The sequence below is a fragment of the Chrysemys picta genome, chromosome 2, assembly GCF_011386835.1.
Source record: "Chrysemys picta bellii isolate R12L10 chromosome 2, ASM1138683v2, whole genome shotgun sequence".
In the NCBI taxonomy this organism is placed as follows: domain Eukaryota; kingdom Metazoa; phylum Chordata; order Testudines; family Emydidae; genus Chrysemys; species Chrysemys picta.
The window spans coordinates 164,909,642-164,930,124 of NC_088792.1; the positions used below are offsets into that span (position 1 = coordinate 164,909,642).

Genomic DNA, 20,483 nt, shown 5'->3' on the forward strand with positions numbered 1-20,483 from the left:
TAAAATTATAGTTCCATATCACAATTTCTTGATTCTGGCAAGGACCAGAAACATGTGACATTTCCAAAATTGGGTTTTTGCATATTTTCAAGTTATCAACAGATCATATAATGCTTTGGTAAGCATGCAGACAAGGAGAATTAGCTAAACATATGAAATTTTAGTGACTTATCCATGACTCCTTCTATAAAAGAGTTTTGTGATGAAGACTATTAAATCATTACCTAAAAATAAAATATTGTGTATTTATTATATTAGAGCCAAATCCTGCATTCCTTATCCACCTGAAACATCTATTGAATTTGGAAATACAATAGGAGGATTTATTATTATTTATTATTTTTCATCCGTGCAAATCAAGATTGTCATGGAGATGTTAGCCTCCTTTGTGAGTAACTCTAGAAATGAATAAAAAACAGCAACAGAAGACACAGGCATAAATTTGCTGGTAGAGTAAATTTGCATTTACCTGTCCTGCTTTTGCATTTTCACAAACAAAAGTTTCATAATATTTGGCAAATTCTGGTGCATGGTCATTTATGTCTAAAATCCTGATGAAGACAGGTATCTGGCTACTTTGCTTAGGATTATCTGGAACAAGAAAATAATTTATAATTTAGCTAAGGAATATAAGGACTGGAAAGATTTACAATTCATGTAAGAGAAGTGAAATTATCAAGCATATTTTATCTACTTCCCCTCCACCCTCAAAACATATAAGAAATGCTCATATCTTTACAATTATGTTCAGTTTTCTACTGGTATATAATTTAATATAGTTAAGACTCATATTTACATTTGAAACCCATTACATTATTTTAAAAAGAAAAATGTTATATTAAGGCAAAATTATCTCAGTTGAAATTGATTTGCAGTTGAAAACAGAATTTTAAATTATCCAAGGTGTCTGGTTTGTCAATGTATTCCAATCAGCAGTGAGTGTATACGTGCTTATTTTCTGCGATCTGTGTCCTAAAATGGAGTTGCTGAAGGTAATCCAGGAGGGATAGATAAATTTTCTGGATCAGTTCAAAGCCATGTCTAACTACAAAGGCAGGAAGAATGTATCTGACACCTTTATCGTTAATGTGCCACTGCAATGTGCCTAGGCCAAACCATAGCCAATGGGATGAATAAAGTGAAGGAAATATTGGCAGTTGGGTCAGGGTTTGGAGAAAATAGCTTTCTTAAAGAAAAAATGGTGTGGCTCTTTCTAAAAGATGGTCTGTGTATCCTATATGCTCATCACAGCCCACACAATGTCAATCTCACTGCTTCCCAAAGTGAAGTAAGAAGTTGTAAGGAGGAGAAAAATAGTGTCATAGAGCCCATCGCCTAATCAACTATGGTGTGCCCCTATGGCAGATACAAGGTCAGATTTTCTTTTCTGCCTGTGGGGAAGGGTAATATATTAACTTCACAGGCCTCCAGTTGTGCCTGGGGCTGGATTGATCCCTGGCGAAAATTAGAGCAGCCTGAAGGCCAATCTAATGTCTGCCCATGGCCCCAAAGGACCATTCTGACAGTCTGGGATTGCTGGAATGCTCTAACCATGTCCTCATTTTCTTATACATTTCCCCTTTCCTAGAGCCTGAGGGAGCAATGTAGAATCACTATGTTGGCTCTGTACCAATTTATGCAAGGGAAATCCTCAGGAAGCCAGTTATGTTGGCTTTGTGCTGCTCTATACAGCTGAAGTGGACCTGAGAACTTTTTTTTTTTTACTCTGGGAAAAAGTAAGTAAATCATGAAATAATAAGTTTTTTATTAAAAGTTACCCCTGTTGAGTTTTCTGGCTTGTAGTTAGCAAATGATATGCTTGGCTGTAATTTTTAAAGACAGACAAGGGTGAATCTGGTAAAAACATTTAAAACAGAAATTTGTTATAGAATTTCCCAATTTTCGTGTTCTAACATTCTCTTCAGATAAGCCATCTCCAACTCACTGATTTCAGTTGCTATAACAGTGATATTGTGCCAGGGGGTTTCTTCCCGATCAAGTGTCTTTGAGATGAATATAGACCCATTTCCTGAGTGGATGTTGAATATTCTGTCGAGGTCAGTGTGTCGATCCACAGAATATCTGTCAAGATATAATACAAGTGTGTATATCACCTTCTTCTATTATATTTTCCAGTTTTGCTTACTAACCACCATTAAATGCTTCCAGTTTTACCTTAGGTAAGGCTACCTTAAAATTTGCAGTACGGTATTACCTAAGGTTCCCGGTACTTACTATAGGGAATAACTAGTGCAAAGTACTGTAAATACCAAGTTAAAGTTATTTAAGACTTTGGCTCTTTCTGAAAGATGGGGTGTAAACTCCACATGCGTAGCATAGCCCATACAATGTAAGTTTCATGACACTGGTCTTAAATAGGATAGAAAGATAGCACATCTGTATAGGCAGCTATTCAGTATGAGTCATTTTACAAAATATATTTTAGGCCAGAAATGTCACAAATTCTGGAATGATAGCGAGTTAACTCGGACTGAATTGTCTTTGTTAAGATTTTCATCAATGATTAGAGATTTTGGATGCTTCAGTTTTTTGGGTGCTCAACCTCAGATACCATCACAGGGACTTAATTTCAGTAACCGTTGAGCATCCGCTCTCTGAAGACCAGGCACCTTTGATTTTTCTCAGGATGGGCAGAAAATCACTAGAAAATATTTTTTTAAAATTTTGGCTTTTAGGTCTGAAAATGCAACAAGACTATAACCCAGTTTTAATGATACATTGCATTTGTTGAGCTCTCTTTTCCTCCCAAAAAGAGTAACTTACATTTATAGTCATCCTCTGATCTAGTGAGCTAGTGACCATTAACCACAAACCAGTTGAATGAAGAGTGTATGCGCAATTTGCTTGATGACATTATTTCCCCCCAAAATGCACACTTTGAGAAAGTAGATCATTCAGAGTTATCTCACTTTCAATCAGAAATGTAGCTGAAGCAGGTTTCACAATCATTGACATGGTCTATGCACTAATGTACAAATGGTCAGTGTTATGCATCTCAGTTTAGACAATAAAAGCAGATGCGCTAACAGTTATGTCAGTAGCACAGCACCAAACATTTACCTCCTAATTGTTATGACTTTCTCACAGTAGTTTCTTATTTAATATGCTGTACAAATGTTGATCATTAAATATTTAAGAAGTAGAACATGGTAGACGGTGTATCTCTAGGGGATTGTTTCATTCATTGGGCCTGTTGCAAGGTGTGATGCAGGATGCTGAGTGCCATTGACCAGCAGAGATGCACATTCATCCAATAGAAATACACTGTCTTGAACATCTTCTATAAGGTTGCCAATAGGTAAAATAAAGACAAATAAGGTAAAATAGCATTGCCCTGCGAATGATATAAGTGAGAGTTCTGCAAAGCAATGTGTGTTTGTTATAATCAAGCTTATACATTTCCTTTTGCCTAACCCCCATACTTTTCCATTTGAAAAGACATACTGTGATGTATTAATTCTGCTTGCCGTCACCAGTTCTCCACAGATATTTGATTGCTCAATTTATTTCCACTTAATCACTGTAGGCCTGATCCTGTAATGTGCTCAGTGCCCTTAACTGTCACTTAGCTCATTTGTGTCTTCTACTGTCACTGAGCTCATTTGGAATTAAAGCTGCTATTTACTGCTCAGGATCAGACCATATGCCATTTGCTTTACTAAATTTTGAGAGAAAGATGAAATGAGCATCTACATCTAATGCATTTTACACTGTGCATGAACTGATATTTACTTTATTGCATTCTTGGTGGTATCTGGGTCTTGAGCTATCACTTGCCCGATGATAGTTCCCTCCTTGGCATCTTCATCTACTTCTATTAAATAAGAGCTCCTGCTGAACATTGGAGGTTCGTCTACGTCTTCCACAGAAACTTTGATGAGAGCTGTGTCCTTAAATGGCCCCAAGTGGAAAAAGCGTGGGTCAGGATGAGTGTTGGCTGCCTCCACTCTTAAGGAGTACAGCATCTTGGTCTCAAAATCCAACTGCTAGAGAGCAAATAATAAAAAAGTGGGGTCAGTTTACAAGACATGGAAAAAAAATTACAGCACTAAAATAATAGGTGTGGGAGTTATCAGGGACCGCATTAGCAGCCTTCATCCTATCTGAGAGACCGCACAGGGTTCCTACATGCACATACGCAATTCATCAGTCACAGCAATATAGAGCCAATTATAGATGACTAAGGTACAGGACAGGGGATTCTTCATCTTATTATGCAAAATGTAGCTTAGTAATAGTGATTAGGAAGTTGGTAAAGTCACTTTCTCCTTTCATAGAACTGGAAGGGACCTCGAGACGTCATCTAGTCCTGTCCCCTGCACTTGTTGCAGGACCAATTATCTAGACCATTCCTGACAGGTGTTAGTCTAACCTGCTCTTAAAAATCTCCAATGATGGATATTCCACAACCTCCCTAAGCAATTTATTCCAGTGCTTAACCACCATGACTGTTTGGAAGTTTTTCCTAATGTCCAACATAAACCTCCCTTGCTGCAATTTAAGCCCATTGCTTCTTGTCCTATCCTCAGAGGTTAAGAAAAACAATTTTTCTTCCTCCTCCTTTTAACAACCTTTGACATACTTGAAAACTGTTATCATGTTTCAAAGCAATTAAAATCTGCTATACTCTACACCAGGGGTCGGCAACGTTTGGCACGCGGCTCGCCAGGGTAAGCACCCTGCGGGCCGGGCCAGTTTTATTTACCTGCTGACGCGGCAGGTTCAGCCGATCGCGGCCCCCACTGGCCGCGGTTCGCCGTCCCGGGCCAATGGAGGTGGCGAGAAGCGGCGTGGGTGAGCGATGTGCTGGCTGCGGCTTCCCACCGCCCCCATTGGCCCGGGACGGCGAACCGCGGCCAGTGGGGGCCACGATCGGCCGAACCTGCTGTGTCAGCAGGTAAATAAAACTGTCCCGGCCCGCCAGGGTGCTTACTTTGGCGAGCCGCGTGCTGAACGTTGCCGACCCCTGCTCTAAACACACAATAATGAACATATTCCACATTGAAATCTAGCAAAGGGGATTAATACTAGTGATGGGCAAATCTCAAAGGTATCCTCATTTGGGATAAACTTCCAAAGGCTTGGATGTTCAGCCTAAATTTATATAAAATTCATTTTTGGAACAATCGATCCAGAATATTAGAGCTAGAGCTTTCTCATGAGTGTATTTTTGAATTTCCTTATTATGGCCAGTGTTAAAAATACCATGGGAAAAAGCTTTTCTAATGGCAATCTGGTACATCGAATTTGAGATGAAACTTGGAAGAAGGGCAGAAAAAGGAAGGAAAATGTATGATTGATGTGGGTTTTCTTAAAAGGTTTTGTTTGTTTGCCAAACGTTAGGTTGGTTTAGCTAGGAGAATAACTAGTGTGCCCATCAATAATTACATAACTATGACAGTGGTTAGCTTGGTTTTACCATTTATATTCTATTCTGTATTTCATCTCTTACAAAGATGTATATAATTTTTATAGGATTCTAATGCAAATATCCCCCATAAACATGATTTATAAAACTGTATTTATAATCTAGTACTGGCTCAATCAGAAGTGGAATAGAATGAACTATGTGGGTCTGAGTTTTTTGTAGATCTTGACTATGATATCCAGCATATTGTTGTATCAAAATAAAATAAGAACAAGTTGTTCTAGCTCCAGTTTTAACTTTGAATCACATATTTGTTATATTAATAAAAACCTTAAAATCAGTTAAGGTTGCAAAGTGAAGCACTCAAAAATTTAGGAAGTACCGGAATTAAAGTAGCCCAGGCCACAAGCGTTCGGCCCTATTTTGCATAAAAATATGAAAATAACTCATAATTTTTCCATTTTTTTCAATTGATTTTATTTTCAAAATGGGATTGCCAATTTTTTATCAGAACCACTTTGCAAAGGTTCTCAGCTGATGAAGCTTAAATAAGTTTGGATTTATGTTCATATCTAATTATGTATCTGCATGCAAGGTTTGGGTTTTACAGTTTTATTCATATTTGCAGGGGTTCACATGTCAGTAGAAAAAGAATTGAGGTTAATGGCTGTAATGGAAAGTATCATGAGTTACCCCATATGATGTGTCTCAAGGACAAACCCAAAACAGTGTGAACTGTAGCCTAAAATGGGTATTCAGATAACATCAAAATACTGTAGTTTTCAATATGCTTATCTGGCCAATTTTAAGCCCTAAAGAATCACAAATTGTCTATGAATTCAAGTTCTGTATATTCCTTTTATCTGAGGGCACCTATTGACATGTCATGTAACTGTCAAGGTATGATGGAAACAGGGCAGATTTTAAGTAGGCTGGAGGTTTGAGTTGAAGCTCTAGAAAAGAGACTCCTCAGTGGAGGGACAGGAAGGCTACAGGAGGATAGGCTATCTATAGTGGGTTAGTTCTCTTTAGAGGTGTGAGTTCATCAAACTCAGACCTTCAGGCATACCTACAACATTTTGTTCACCTCAACCCCTTGTGAACCACACTGCAGAGTTCAGATGATGAACCCCTCCAGGTTTTTATGGCTCTACTTCAAAACTATTGTTTGTGAGCGTATGTCTTTGATAGACACCAGCTGTTGAGAATATTGCTTTATCTGAAGTGACATGCCAAGTAAATTCCCCCAAGCCTTGGGAATAACAATAGCTGATGAAGAAAGAGGACAACAAAACTAATACAGCTTCTCAGCAGGTGACCCCATGTGAGACTTTCCTTTGCCCTCCCCCTTGAGGAAAGAAAAAACCCACCTGGAGTGCGAAGTGTAATAAAAAGAGAGGGAGCAAAAATAAACCTTTTTGATGGTTATAATCCCTTCCTGTGTGTCCTTGTCAGTGATGATATCAAACATGTCTGATCCATCCCCATTGGAAATGCTATACTCAATCGCAGCATTTTCACCCACATCAAGGTCATTGGCTTTTATTCTGCCGAGGGGAGTCCCAAGTGATGCGGACTCAGGAGAGCTGAATTGGTAAGTACCTGGAAAAGTTAAATCAAACTTTTTTTTAGTCTTTCTTCTTTCTAAATAATAAATGCCATTTGTTTCCCCTAGATTATTTTTTAAAGTTGCCTTGAAAGTTGAAACATTCTAAGAAAAGTGCTCTTAGTCATCAGGAGTAAACTTTAAAACAAAGACGACTTGACTGTCAATGAAAAGTTTTGCTGTTTTTTTAAATGAAAGTGTGACACTTCAAAGGCACTTAGTACTGTATTCTTTATACACTTTTTCTTTTGTACTTCAGATGAAAGGAACATAGATAGAAGCACAATAATACAGCAGTGATTATGACCCTGAGTAGTTAATGGTTTTATTTATTTTGTCTATCTTCTACAGATTTTTTCAGTGATACCTACAGTTATTATTTTTTTCTCTAGGAACCACAGTTTATAAAACAGAATAGATCTGAGGAAGAAACTAAAATACAATAGACAAGGCTTTCTATTTTGAAATTGCCTTGAACAGCTTTAAGTGTGTTTTATGTGAGATAGAAGTTTTTCATGGAAACACATAATACAATATATTGCAAAAAATATTTGAGATATGTAATATTTAATATTCCTGCTAACTGCTTGAACTGTATGAAAGTTGTACAGATGTGTTCAGATTTTTGAATTAATTCACTTTGGACACATTTGTTTTCATGCCTGATTTCTGTTAATGCTTGTGGAATCAGATTTTACTAGCCTGGATGCTAAGATGCTTGCACATCTTAGTACAGAAGGTAAATTTTAAATTTATCTTTTCCCAGCATGTGCACCAAAAGACTAACTATAAAGTTATGCTCCTGCAGAACAGGAATAATATTACATGAGTCTCTTGACCAATCACAATCAGGAAATATAACTTGAACTTCAATTCACAAGATATGGGGTTAAAATAATTGTTAAAACAGTGTTGGCAAATATTTACTAGTAACAAGTAGGTGTGAGAAGTTTGCAGACATTTTGCATGCCAATTTGTTGAATATTTGTTATCTGTCATTTGTACAGCTCACTTAGTTACTAGCATCATGCCATTTGTAGCAATTATAAACTGGTACCCATGTAGGATATATTGTGAAGCCATGCCTGACCAAGACAACCTTGGGGAAGGCAGTGTGCCTGAAGAAGGTACAATCCATATTTGAGTGGTTTAATGAACAGACAGACTGTACAAACTACACCCAGCCTATAGCAGGTGCAACCTATGTCACTTGATGTGACTAGTTCTTCCTTCATATATCCATGTCCCTTCTCCACCCTCTCATCCATTTTGGGGCACACTGAGAGAGCAGTTTCTGAGTTTTCCCAAGTACACTGATCATAACAGATCCTTGTGTGGGCTAAAGAAGGTTGAGTGAATCTCTATCCCCAGTGTCATGCACCTAAATCACAGTCTCTGACTATTGGAAATGTCTTATCTTTAGAGATTTGTGAAAAAATGAGTGATATAGTATGATGGTGAATTGTATTTGCTGTTAGAAAGTTAACCCTATAATTGAAAAATGAGCGGTGGGCTTCAAACCAGGGAGGCTGCAAAATTCATGTTACTCTCTTACTACAGGCTGAAAAAAACTGTTTAGAAGTTAGACCTTATGACAACCAGCCTTCAAAAGGCTGACCTTTTCCGTTTGTAGGCTTATCTAAACTTTTCATCCTGGCAATTGAGCCAGAAATCCTATAAGCACCAACTTAGTCATGACACTTCAATTTTTCCCTGACGTGGGAAGTCCAGAAATACCAGGGGAACACCTCCTTTGGGTGACTTTTATTCTGAAAGCCGTCACTGTAATTGAGATGATGTCAGTGACCTGCATATTGTCAGCATATAAGCTAATCAGCATGGTTTAGGGTATAATTCAGTTCCCGAAGTGTCCATTTTTTCATGAGCATATGGTACAATTCTGTAAAGCTCTTGCCCTTCCTATTATTTATATTGTGCATGGCTCAGGTCTACTAGTTGTATGGGGGCCACTGTACCTTTTAAAAAACCATTCCTTACATACTTAGTCCAAGTCACAGTGGCTTCCCACTAGAATCTGTCAATTTCCCTTCTTTCTAGCCCCTTAAATAAATCAAATTATTCTTCAATATTTTGGAGTTCATTCCTGTCTCTTTCACATGCAACTTCTTCCTCCCCTTTGGGCCTAATTTCCCCGTATCCTATAGCCTCACATAAAGGGAAGAAAGGGAGGTAATTGGGTATAGAAGGAGCAGATTTTCAGAATCAGTATCTTTGGAAACGTGTTCCAGTTCATGACTGTGTGAGGAGGAATGAAAACCTGTAGATTTTCCATTCATGTCTTGCTTTGTAGGAGGAGCAGGAAACCAGCATCCTGGGAATCAAGGCAAGAAAGGGGACTGGTCATTAGCAATGTTACAATCACCCCAGTGTGTCCAGCCCAGATAAGGCCTTCCATATCACCTTCTGTGCTTCAGTGAAGTTTAAGCAGTGCACTGCATAGGGCCTTGTATGTGGCCTCTTCACTGGTCTAACTTTCACTCTAATTAAGAGCCTGATCCAAAGCCCATTCAAGTAAGCATAAAGACGCCCACTGATTTCAATAGACTTTGGACTGGTCCTTTATTAACCTTGCAGACTACCAGCAGGAACAAAGGCTCCAGGATTTCAGATGTCAAAGTTACATTACAGCTATTTACTATTACGTAGCCTTTATTTTTAGATTGCAACTCCATGTCCAAGTGTGTAATTCAGTGAAAAGAACTATACCGCATCTTTGGGTTCAACATCTCCAGTCTGATAAAACATCATGGACCATATTATGCTATTGTGTTTTTTTTTTTTTTTTTTAGCAGAACTCCCTGTTGACGTCAAATGGGAGTGTTCTGTTTAGAAATAAGTGGCCTGAGCTTGCTCTGTGAAACTGGTCATTAGTAAGAAAACTCACAAGATAATCCATTCTGGATTGGGTGACTAGTTATTTTGCCTCTGTTCATCACCATGGTATCTGAGTGCCTTACAAGTTTCCATAAATCCAGAAAGGTGGTCTCTAAATCAGTCTTGATGTTTGTTCAGTCTTTGGTGTGTCTGATGAGAGTGCAAGCAAGGATCCCAATCAGAGCCAAAGGCAATAGTAATTGAATAATGGGGATATTTTCCTAGCAGATACTGAACTGAAACTGTGAATTCTTTTCATATAGCCTACCAAGCAGTCATCAAGTGCTGCTTTTAACAACTTTTGATTGCTAATCAGTTTGGGATCAGATTTAAACAAGTAGTCTAGGATTAAAGGGTCAACATCACATTGCACATCCCCTGTACCATCCCACTTTTCCTTGGTTGCCAGTTTTGCAGCCTAAAGGATTTTCTTTCAAAAATATAATCATGTAAAATATGGGCCAGATTATCAAAATTACTCAGCACATTCAACTAGGGCCAGATTTTTGGTATGCCCATTATGAGGTTTGGAAAACCAGGCCACTTATTTAGGTGCCCAAGTGAGTTCGATACTGAGCTATTCTGAAAAGCTGACCTTGTATTTTACAATATATTTACTGTAACTATAAATTGTTTCATGTATAACATTGCAATTACCATGGGTTATTGGCTCCTGTTGAAATTAATTTAAGGGTTTGGGAAGTAAGTTTATTCTGCTAAGGAAGTTTGTTTGTCTTTTTTTTTTTTAAAGTGGACCCCCATGTGCTTTAACAAAGCTGCAGCATAAGCAGACACAGCAGTACAGCTGTAGATGTGAAAAAAGTATCCTAGATGGTGATGGTTAAACAATTTTAAAGAAGCTTTTTGAAACACAGCAGAACTATTAAAGGCTTCATACTCTGGGGGAATCGAGGCGGATTGTCATTGACATCAGTCAGTGTGATGTTCACCGTAGTGGTCCCTGATAATCCTCCCATCTGGCCTCCCATGTCCTTGGCCTGGATGACCACTTGGTACTGCTCCCTGTTTTCTCTGCTCATGTCTGGTAAAGCAGTTTTGATTATTCCTTGGATAAAAGAATAAGAGGGGAGAAAAAAAACAACACTTTAATCCCTGAGTTTTAAAATGGATTTATGTAAAATATATTGTACAAATGTTAATCCCAGGCAAACAAATAAAATTGAAGGTGTATTCAAATAAGGCTTTTAATCCATGACCGATTTAATGTGATTGCAAGAAAAGAGAGAAATATAGTAGTGCAATGATTCAGTGTTTGGACTGTGCTAAATCCGTGTAATTATCCTTTGGATGACAAAAAAATGTTAAGTTTGTCACATTAATGAAAGCTATTCAGCTAGTTTCCCTGGCTATTATTTTGATAAGGTTATTAGCTCCAACCCTGGAGTGGCCTCTGCATTATACCACTTTTTCATTAACAGGGCAGAATTCTGTGTTATCCTGGATTCACTATTTCAAACTTCAATAGATTCATAGATTTTAACTTCAGAAGGGACCACTGAGGTCATCTAGTTTGACCTCCTGCATAACACAAGTCACTGGATTTCTATAAATTAATTTCCATTTTAGGTCCACTAGCTGTGGCAGAACTAGAACATAACCTCTAGAATCTTCTAGTTAAAGATTTTTTTGAGGGAGAACCCACCACAACTCATGATAAATTGCTCTGTTAGTAAATTACCTTCAGTATTAATTTTTGTGCCATATTTCCAGTCTGAATCTGTTTAGCTTCAACTTCCAGCCACTGGATCCTATTATACCTTTGTCTGCTAGATTGACAAGCCCTTTATTATCAGATTTCTGACCTCAAGTAGATAAGTATAGACTGTGATCAAGTCACCCCTTAACCTTCTCTCTGTTAAGCTAAATACATTGAATTCCTTGAGTCTTTCACTATAAGTTATGTTTCCCAATCTTGCCATTTGCAGGGTTCTTCTCTAAACCCTCTCCAGTGTATCAGCGTGGACCCCAGAACTGGACACAGTATTCCAGTAGTGGTCTCACCCGTGCCAAAAACAGGTATAAAATAACCTCCCTATTCCTACTACTTTAAGAAAATAAAACTTACATTTTATGGTGCAGCACGTTCACTCCCTTAATAATATGGGGCCATATCACGCCATCAGTTTTCAAGCAGAAATCAAGGGGGTCTTCTGCTTAAAACCAGATAGATAGTCCATGTTCATTCTGAGTTTTGGACAAATATTAAACAGTACTTGAACAATTTAATTAGCATTTTTATAAAACTGGGTATAAATACTTGAGTGAGAAGGATTTTGATCCCTGTGTGTATTTCTGTAATTATGACAAGTAAGACAGAAAGGGTTGCTGACCTGTCTCTGGGTCCACTGAGAAATATGGTTGTCCCTGGAGGATGCTATACACTACTTTGGCACTGTTTCCATAGCTGGCGTCATCAGCATCTATAGCTGTCACTTGGATAACAGAAGTTCCTGAATAGGAACAAAACAAGGAATCTATCATATGAAAAGAGATAATTTAGATCATAAGACTGATGTACACATTTTTTTCTATTTATAAAATATATTTAATGAGCAGATGCATAGAACAATCAAAACCTGCACAGAATACATCAGACTAATCCAGTTTGTTGCCAGCAAAATAATTCCTTCACCATGCAAAATTAAAATAAAATTTAAAACAACACATTTTACTCAGAATTAAAACAAAACAAAATAAGCCTCCCTTAAGCCCATCCTTCAGAAAAAGCCTGGGTAAACAGATAGGCCTTGATGCATGATCTGAAAGACCAACACATCATGAGTTTATTGATCAAGGGGGCAGCAAATCCAAGATCTGAGGATTGTCTTCTGAAAACACTCTGCTCTCAAATGGAACATCTCAGCTGATCTCAAGTGGTGGCCACAATGATGAGGCGGTCTCTGAGATACAGAGGACCCATGCCTTAAATAGCTTCATACAACCAATACATTGAACTGGACACAGATTAAGATTTAAAAGCCTGTGAAACCCAGGTATAAAGTGGCTTCTGTGCAAAGCACTGCTAAGTACTATAAAAAAGAAATAATGTTTGGCACTAGCTGTTGTTTCTGAGCAGATCAGTAATCCTTTTGGGTGTTCGGGAGGGTGGGGGTAGGAAGGATGGGGGTGGCGACAAAAGCATGGATAAATGCAGTGAGTCCAAAATCATAAAGTAAATCATTAACCCTGCCAACTGCAGATGGAGAAAAACACCCTTTTGGCCACGGGGGGAGGGATAGCTCATTGGTTTGAGCATTGGCCTGCTAAACCCAGGGTTGTGAGTTCAATCCTTGAGGGGGCCACTTAGGGATCTGGGGCAAAATCAGTACTTAGTCCTGCTCGTGAAGGCAGGGGGCTGGACTCAATGACCTTTCAAGGTCCCTTCCAGTTCTAGGAGATGGGATATCTCCATTAATTTATCTTCTTTCTGGATATCTTGTATGGTCTCCATATCCTGAATGAGAAAAGGTGTAGGCATACTCCATCCATGGAAGGGGAGATATCACCTCTCTCATTTCCTTTAGTTGTTTCCCCCATCTTCTGTCTCATCTAGATTGAGCTTTAGTCAGCTACCTTCCAGCAAAGCAGCCATCTTGACTAGACACCCGGAAAACAATTGTCCACATTATCTGGGATTGATGGAACAGAGGTGTTTTATAAATCCTTTCAGGGCTTCACATATGCATTAAGCAAAGGGAATGACAGAGCAGAACCCTATGGTACCCCTATGGTACCCCCATATGAAAGGCAAGCAGGACAGATACTACTATTGGGTCTTGTAAGGTGCAACTCTGTTTACCATTTGTGATTTGGCAACAGTACCTACTGGTTAGGGCATTGTGGGTGACATGGTAGAAGACGGGATATTTCTTCTGCAAAAAAACCAAGCAGTAAAATTATAAAAATGCTTTATGTCACAATCAGTCAAATTCTGAGGAGAATTTCTGCCCCACGCTCTTTATATTTCTCTTTACCTGCTTAATCTGTCAAAGGTCATCTGTAAACCAAGGTGAGCTGTAAGAATAATGCAGAGGTAGGGGGCATTTAAGGATAACTGTATCAGTAAAGGACAGAAGATAATGATAGCATCCAAACAGTTTGTGGATCAAGTAATCCACAAAGTGAACAATAGTCTTTCACAAATGTAGAACGTAACTGGTCTCATCAGATGCTGAGTTGAACAACTAAAATAAGGCCTCTGTTGCCACAGGAGCTAATATGACCCTTTGTTGAAGGAAGTTTGGTGCTTTACCCCTACCCACCTCCTCCTGCCCCAGTTACGAGGTAAGATCCAGATCTCAGTTCAGGCTGTGTGTATAGAACACATTCCCAATTATCAACTGATCTGCATCCCTATATGCTTGCTACTAGGAGTTAAATAAGAACTGCAGAAAACAAAAAACCTATTCAGGAGCATGAATAATTCTCTGATGTACTTTGTGTTAAATTGTAGTCAGAAACTTTAAACACATATTTACCTTATTCATCAAATTTGGGTATTTGGGGAATCTTTGGTGAAAAGGTGAACCTTGGAGTATAGCTTGAAGATGATTTCTTTAGGGAAGGTGATCCAAAGGCTTGTATTGAGAAACCTCAACCTTATATCTCTTTTGATTTTATCTTTGCTATCTTGGTCATTGGGACATTCACAGACAGACAGGGGGAAGTTGCAGAAGGAAGTGTAACCCTATTGTAGTCAGAGCTTTGTAGACCAGTATCAGAACCTTGAATCGGATCTGATACAGAATGGGATTCTAGTGCAGTTTGTGGAATACTGGTGAAATATACTTTCTTTGACTTGTACCATTGTGCAAACTGGCCACTGCTCAATGTATCAGCTTCTGCTTCCTTGTGAGCTAATTGTCTAATTAGGAAAAGTGAGTTACGATATCCCAGACTGGAGGGCTGAGTGGCCGCTACAGCAGCCAGAAAGCGAAAAAATAAAATAAAAATCCTAAAACAGAATAAAACCTTTCTTGTGAAAATGTTTGTATCTTTGACATTTTGACCCATTTTGGGACATTTCTTTTATTCAAAACTGCACATTGTGTGGCAAAAAGGGATTCCCCTTTTTTGGGTCAGCTCTAATCAGGACCCACATGCGAAACATAAGTAACCACTGCACAGTACAACCCTGCCTCCTGTCACAAAAGCAACCCACTTTCCCCCGCAAAACCTATAATCCATTCTAATACCATAAATCTCCTACCACTACTATGGAGGCAGTATTGTGTATATATACATATATTTTGTAAATGTAAGAATGATATAATTCTCGTCCTTTCTAGCATATGCTAGGTGTTTTCATTTTTCTTTTTTTCTCCCCAAAGCTTTCTTTTGAAAGGTGAAATGAAATGCTATCCTCGATTGCATTACTAGGACTTGTACTGAAGGACCATAAGGCAATCTTACTACATAGACAGATGTAATATGACTAAACTGCTGTATATTTAATCTGTCTGAAATACTGTGTGAAGTAAATGCTCTTGCCACTAAATATAATGAATTTACTATGGTAAAATAATGCTATAAAGTCTAACTGAGAAAGAATGTCTAAAACTGAATAACACTCCTAACCCTTGCCTTCCTGCTGTTCAGTACTTTGGTACAATAACTTTAGTTTTTGTTTGGTGGCAATTATGTATCTGATGCCCTGCTGGAGAATTTGAAAAACATTATGGAGGGAACAAAGAGCTGGAAAAAACAGAGTGATGTAGTTTGAAATGTGTGTGTACATGTCCATGTGTGTTTATCCTTTCTGTAGCCTGGCTCCCCATCCCTGTCCTCCCAGTAGGTACAGCCTAGGAAGCACTTCTCGCATATCCCATACTATACCAATGATGAGACAATCAGAGAAGGAAAGTAGTCAGATTAAAGCATGGTATTTGGGCCTTTTTTCAGTAATTAAAGAGAGGCAATATAAAATGATGGGTCTTCCATAAAAAAAATTAACTATAACTATATGAGTATTTCTTTTTCATTTTTGTTCAATGTGCTGTAAATATTTACAAGCAGACGAGATGGGGCTCTAAGTTACACTAGCTGCTAATGGTCCCAACGGACTGAAATAGCAACTGGCAATCAGCACAATGATGGGTTTCTAGCAATGTCATCTTTACTCTGGCTGCACCCTCTGTGCAGGCAGCAGTGAGGTGTGCGTGGTGGAGCCCATAGGGATACTCATGGTCTGTTGCCAAAACCTGCCATTAGTAGGGCATGAAGTGCAGCGACTATATCCTTTGTATATCCTTGAGGATGCAGATAGCCTCAAAAAGAGCCAAGAGGATGAGACTATGACTAGATAAAAATGTTTGGACAAAATATTTTTTGTCCAAATTATTTCAATAGAATAACAAAACAAAACAAAAACTAAATGCAAAACAAAACCTTGAAAGAAAAAAAAATCTAAATGTTCCATTCTGACATGTTCTAAAGAAAATGTTTCCCTTTTTTCAATTTGAAATGAATTTTTGTGCTGAAAATTTCCTTCTGTTTTATTTTTTTAAATTAAATCTTTAAAAGATCAAAATAATAATGAACAAACACCGTGTTTCATTTGTCACAAAATTATTTTTTGTACTTTTCAGTTTGCCGAAAAGTTTCCCTTTAGGTCTGCCCAAAAGAATTTCTTTCAATGTTTTTGGAAATGCCAGCAAACCAAAAAAAAAAAAAAAACAGTTCTAATTATAACCCCTTCCTTCCCCGTGCCAGCCCAAAGAATGGGCCTGATGCTGTGGGGAGCAGGCTACACCTTGTGCACTGGGGAACTTGAGAAGGAATTGTTCCTTCTTGACTGTTCTTGATGAGATGCAGTTGTGGGAAAGTGCCTAAATGCTACCATATGGCTCTTTATCAGTAACAATTCTGATTCATAAAAGGGAGAGTATCCAAATCTAATTTCAACTAAGTTTTTAGGATAAAAACTTTTTTAGCATTTCAAGAAAATGCTCAAGCCAAGAGCAGCAGTCATAGCTGTGTAATATATAGACAATCCCACAACACTGCATTTTTTTGTGTCTCTGGCAGAGCCCTGAGGATATCTCTTTTTTGCACAGTTGCTTTTCCTCATCTTCAAAGCTCCCCATTGTGTCCAGTTTGTTTGACTAACAAAGACTATATGGAAGCTTTTTGGTGACCCATAGTTCCTTCACTTACATTAACAAAAAGGGTCACTATTGAGAGAATAGGATGCAGAAAACCCCTTCCATCCCAGGACTTGGATGCTTAGTCCCTGAGAAGGAAAGCAGCATAGTCCAGGCTGGGACTCTGCCCTAGACAGGAACTGTGTACTATTCCTGATTCTATCACAGACCTGTTGTATGACCTTGGAAAAGACAGTTTTCCTCTCTGTGCCTGTTGCTCTTCTTATCCTTTGTCTTATTCCTCTATTTAGACTGTGAAGACTGACAGATTGTTAATTCCTTCTGTGTTTGAAAAGCAGCTAGTACAATAGGGCCTCAATCTTTATTGTAGCCTCTAGATTCTACTATAATAAGAATAAATAATGATCTCTGCAGTGCCCCCAGCCTTTAGCAACCCAGGATACGACACACTGTAATCAGAAATCAGCTCTGAATCTCTAACATGACAGTGCAAATATAGTGCACTATTATTAGGACACCAGACTGACCTTACATTTGTTTGATGTGAGGACATTTTAGTCAGCTGAGAAAACTCATGTTTGTGTGTTGATAAAGCCTGGTTCTGTAAACATTAATATAACTGTGGCAAATAGTCATTTTCTATGTGACTGTTGTAAATAAAGATATTATTGGTAACTAAAATTTACATTAATTTAATGTGTGATTCATGAAAGCATTTTGCTGCTGTAATAGTTAGATACTGTGGACTTTGTCTGTGGAAAAGATAATAAAGAGCTGTAATTTGAAAGGAAATCCAAAGTCTGAGGCAGAAAGCGATGCAGCAAATTCCAGGGTTATCCTGGTCATATGCATTGTGAAATTATACCGGTCACATTAAGGTTTGTTTTTTTAAAACAACAAAATAGTTAGCTCCTATTGAGCCTAGATGATTGGAATAGAATTTTAAGTAAGCAATCACTCTAAGAACTCACTCTATTATTAGATTTAGACATTTTATCATTAAAAGTCTTTACAGACTTTGGGTTCAGTCCTGCTGATGGTCCACATATATAATCTCCCACTAGGAGATGGGGGTGCTCAGTACATAAGCAAATCAAGCCACCTATTGATTGTGGGACAGGCAATCCTGCCATAAAACTGCTGAATGGGCTTGAACACGTTATTTCATCTCTGTTTGCCATCTCACCATTCATCTGTCTTGTTTATTTAGGCTATAAACTCTTTGAGGCAAAGACTTCTCTTCCTTTGTGTTTCTACAGTGTCTAGCCCAAGAGGGGCCCAGTCTTGGTTGTGGCCTCTAGGCACTACCATATTATAAATAATGAAAATCTTGTTTAGGTACTAACATTTGAAAATGTTGGTCTAATAGATTTACCAAAGGGCACTTAGTGAATCAGTGTCAGAATCAAGAGCTGGGTAACGTTTTTCAAAAGTGCCTAAATGTAATTTTTAACAGTCACTTTTAAACTTAGGTGTCTAATGCTACGTGTGCGCTATGAGGCAGGAATGTGATGCCCAGGTCATGTACACATACTTGCGCTAGCTGTCATTGAGTTAATGAAAGGGTATGTACAAGAGCTGGGAATCACACCACAACTCATACTGTAGACATAGTCTAAAAGTATGTCTAGACTAGAGCTGGAAGTGTAATTTCCAGCTTGGATAGACATACCAGAGCTAGCTCCAATCAAGCTAGCATGTTAAAAATTGCAGTGTAGCCATGGCTGCATGGGCGGCAGGGACAGGATAGCTGCCCTGAATACATACCTAGGGTTTCAAATGGGCTACACTGCTATTTTTAGTACATTTGCTTGGTTAAAGTTAGCACTGGTCTGTCTACCGAAGTTGGAAATTACATTTACAGCTCCTGTGTAGACATACAGTATGTCTCATTGAAAGTCTGTGAGACTTTTGCTCTTAGTGTCTTAGTCACTTTGAAAATAGGACATAGTCCCTTAAATCATTTAGGCTCTTTTGAAAATGTCATCCATGAGCTCATGTGTTCCTGGTTTCCCAGTCCTGTGCTTGAACTATAAAGACTCTTCCTGTGCTGCACTGCCCTCACCCAATCTGCTATATTAAAGAGGTTTGGATTATTATATGGGTGTTATGAGGTAATAAACCTTCTGATTTGCTTCTCCAGTACATTGCACTATTTGTCATGCACTATTTAACATTTGCCATAGGGCTGAGTGAAGTAGTTATCATTGGGGCAGCCTTGTGACAGGAAGGACTTGGAAATCTGTGAATTACTGGCAACCTTAATATTTTATGCACTGCATTTGCATGCATCCATGAATGCTTCAATGAACAACAAGTTGGCAGGTATTTTGACAAAACTGATTAGATGTGGGTGGCAGGTACTTTAAATGTTTTAATACACACACAACTATTGTACAATGAGCAATATTCTTATTCCCAAAGGGCTTGATCACACTTGTTCTTAATCTCAAAGCACCTTTTATATATACAGATAGGAGGTTAATAGAGACAGGTGGCTGAAAAGCGATTTGAGAAATATTTTGATATGAGGTCACATAGTAAACTAATTATGAGCTTGGAGATTGCCATCATTGTGAAAAAAGCCACTACTATTCTTGGATTCAGAGATAGGGTGAGCACATGAAAGCCAGCAATGTCACAATCAGAGCTGTATGGGAACATGAATTTCCATTTTGAAGGAAATTCCACAATTTTGAAATTTGTGATAATTCTGAATTGGAACAAATCAAAGAATTTTTAAATGTTCTGCAAAATGAATTTTGTGTGTGTTTGTTTTGGGTCAATTGAAATATTTAGTTTTGAGAAAATCAAAATGTTTTGTTAGGTTTTTGCCTTTTTTATTTTCAGTTATAATGTATAATATAATATAAATAATCTGATCTAAAATAAATTTTGAAACAAAAAGTTATTTCAATGCATAAATTAAAATGTTTTGTTGCAATAAGTTCGATAAGTTCTAACCAGAAACAGAATGGAACATTTAGACCTTATCAGAACAGTTTGTTTAGATTGTTTTAAATGAAGTTTCATCAAAATCAACATGTTCCCACAGAATGTTTTGATTTCAATGAATTCAGCATTTTCTGACAGAGAAAAAAATTCCCATTGACATTTTTTCCATCAGCTCTAGTAATAATGCTGCTCTAGATAGGCTTGATGCAACCTCAGTTGGAATTTTGGTCATGTAGAGCTATTATGTACTGTAATATGAGCCATTTTGGTCCCATGTTATAAGAACAGTATAGAAAAACTAAAGAAAATAAAATTTCTGCCAATAAAGCAGATACAAGGATGAAATTGCAGACACTAATTATTTAGGATCAGATTAATTCCTGATGTGACTATATAAATATCAATGGAGTTGGGATGAATTTGACGCATGGTCTCAAAAAGAGAAAACTCAAGGGAGAACATGATTATAGAGTGTAAACAATATAAATGAAGGAATAGAATTTATTCAGAACTG

The 20,483-nt window shown here is 38.0% G+C and overlaps 1 protein-coding gene across 3 annotated transcripts in view; it reads right to left on the minus strand.

Annotated features, from left to right (window-relative positions):
- The window catches only part of CDH9 (cadherin 9), a 121,966-nt gene that overhangs the window by 22,750 nt on the left and 78,733 nt on the right, over window positions 1-20,483 (minus strand). For 2 of the 3 annotated variants that reach the window (XM_008171912.4, XM_065584764.1), the window contains exons 4-9: window positions 12,242-12,361; window positions 10,789-10,956; window positions 6,804-6,991; window positions 3,754-4,007; window positions 1,946-2,082; window positions 470-591 (exon numbers count right to left, since the gene is read on the minus strand). In XM_008171912.4, the coding sequence (XP_008170134.1) occupies window positions 470-591; window positions 1,946-2,082; window positions 3,754-4,007; window positions 6,804-6,991; window positions 10,789-10,956; window positions 12,242-12,361 (989 nt within the window). Of the gene's footprint in view, window positions 1-469; window positions 592-1,945; window positions 2,083-3,753; window positions 4,008-6,803; window positions 6,992-10,788; window positions 10,957-11,976; window positions 12,064-12,241; window positions 12,362-20,483 lie in introns of those variants that run through there. The other variant, XM_024108304.3, reaches the window with a different exon arrangement.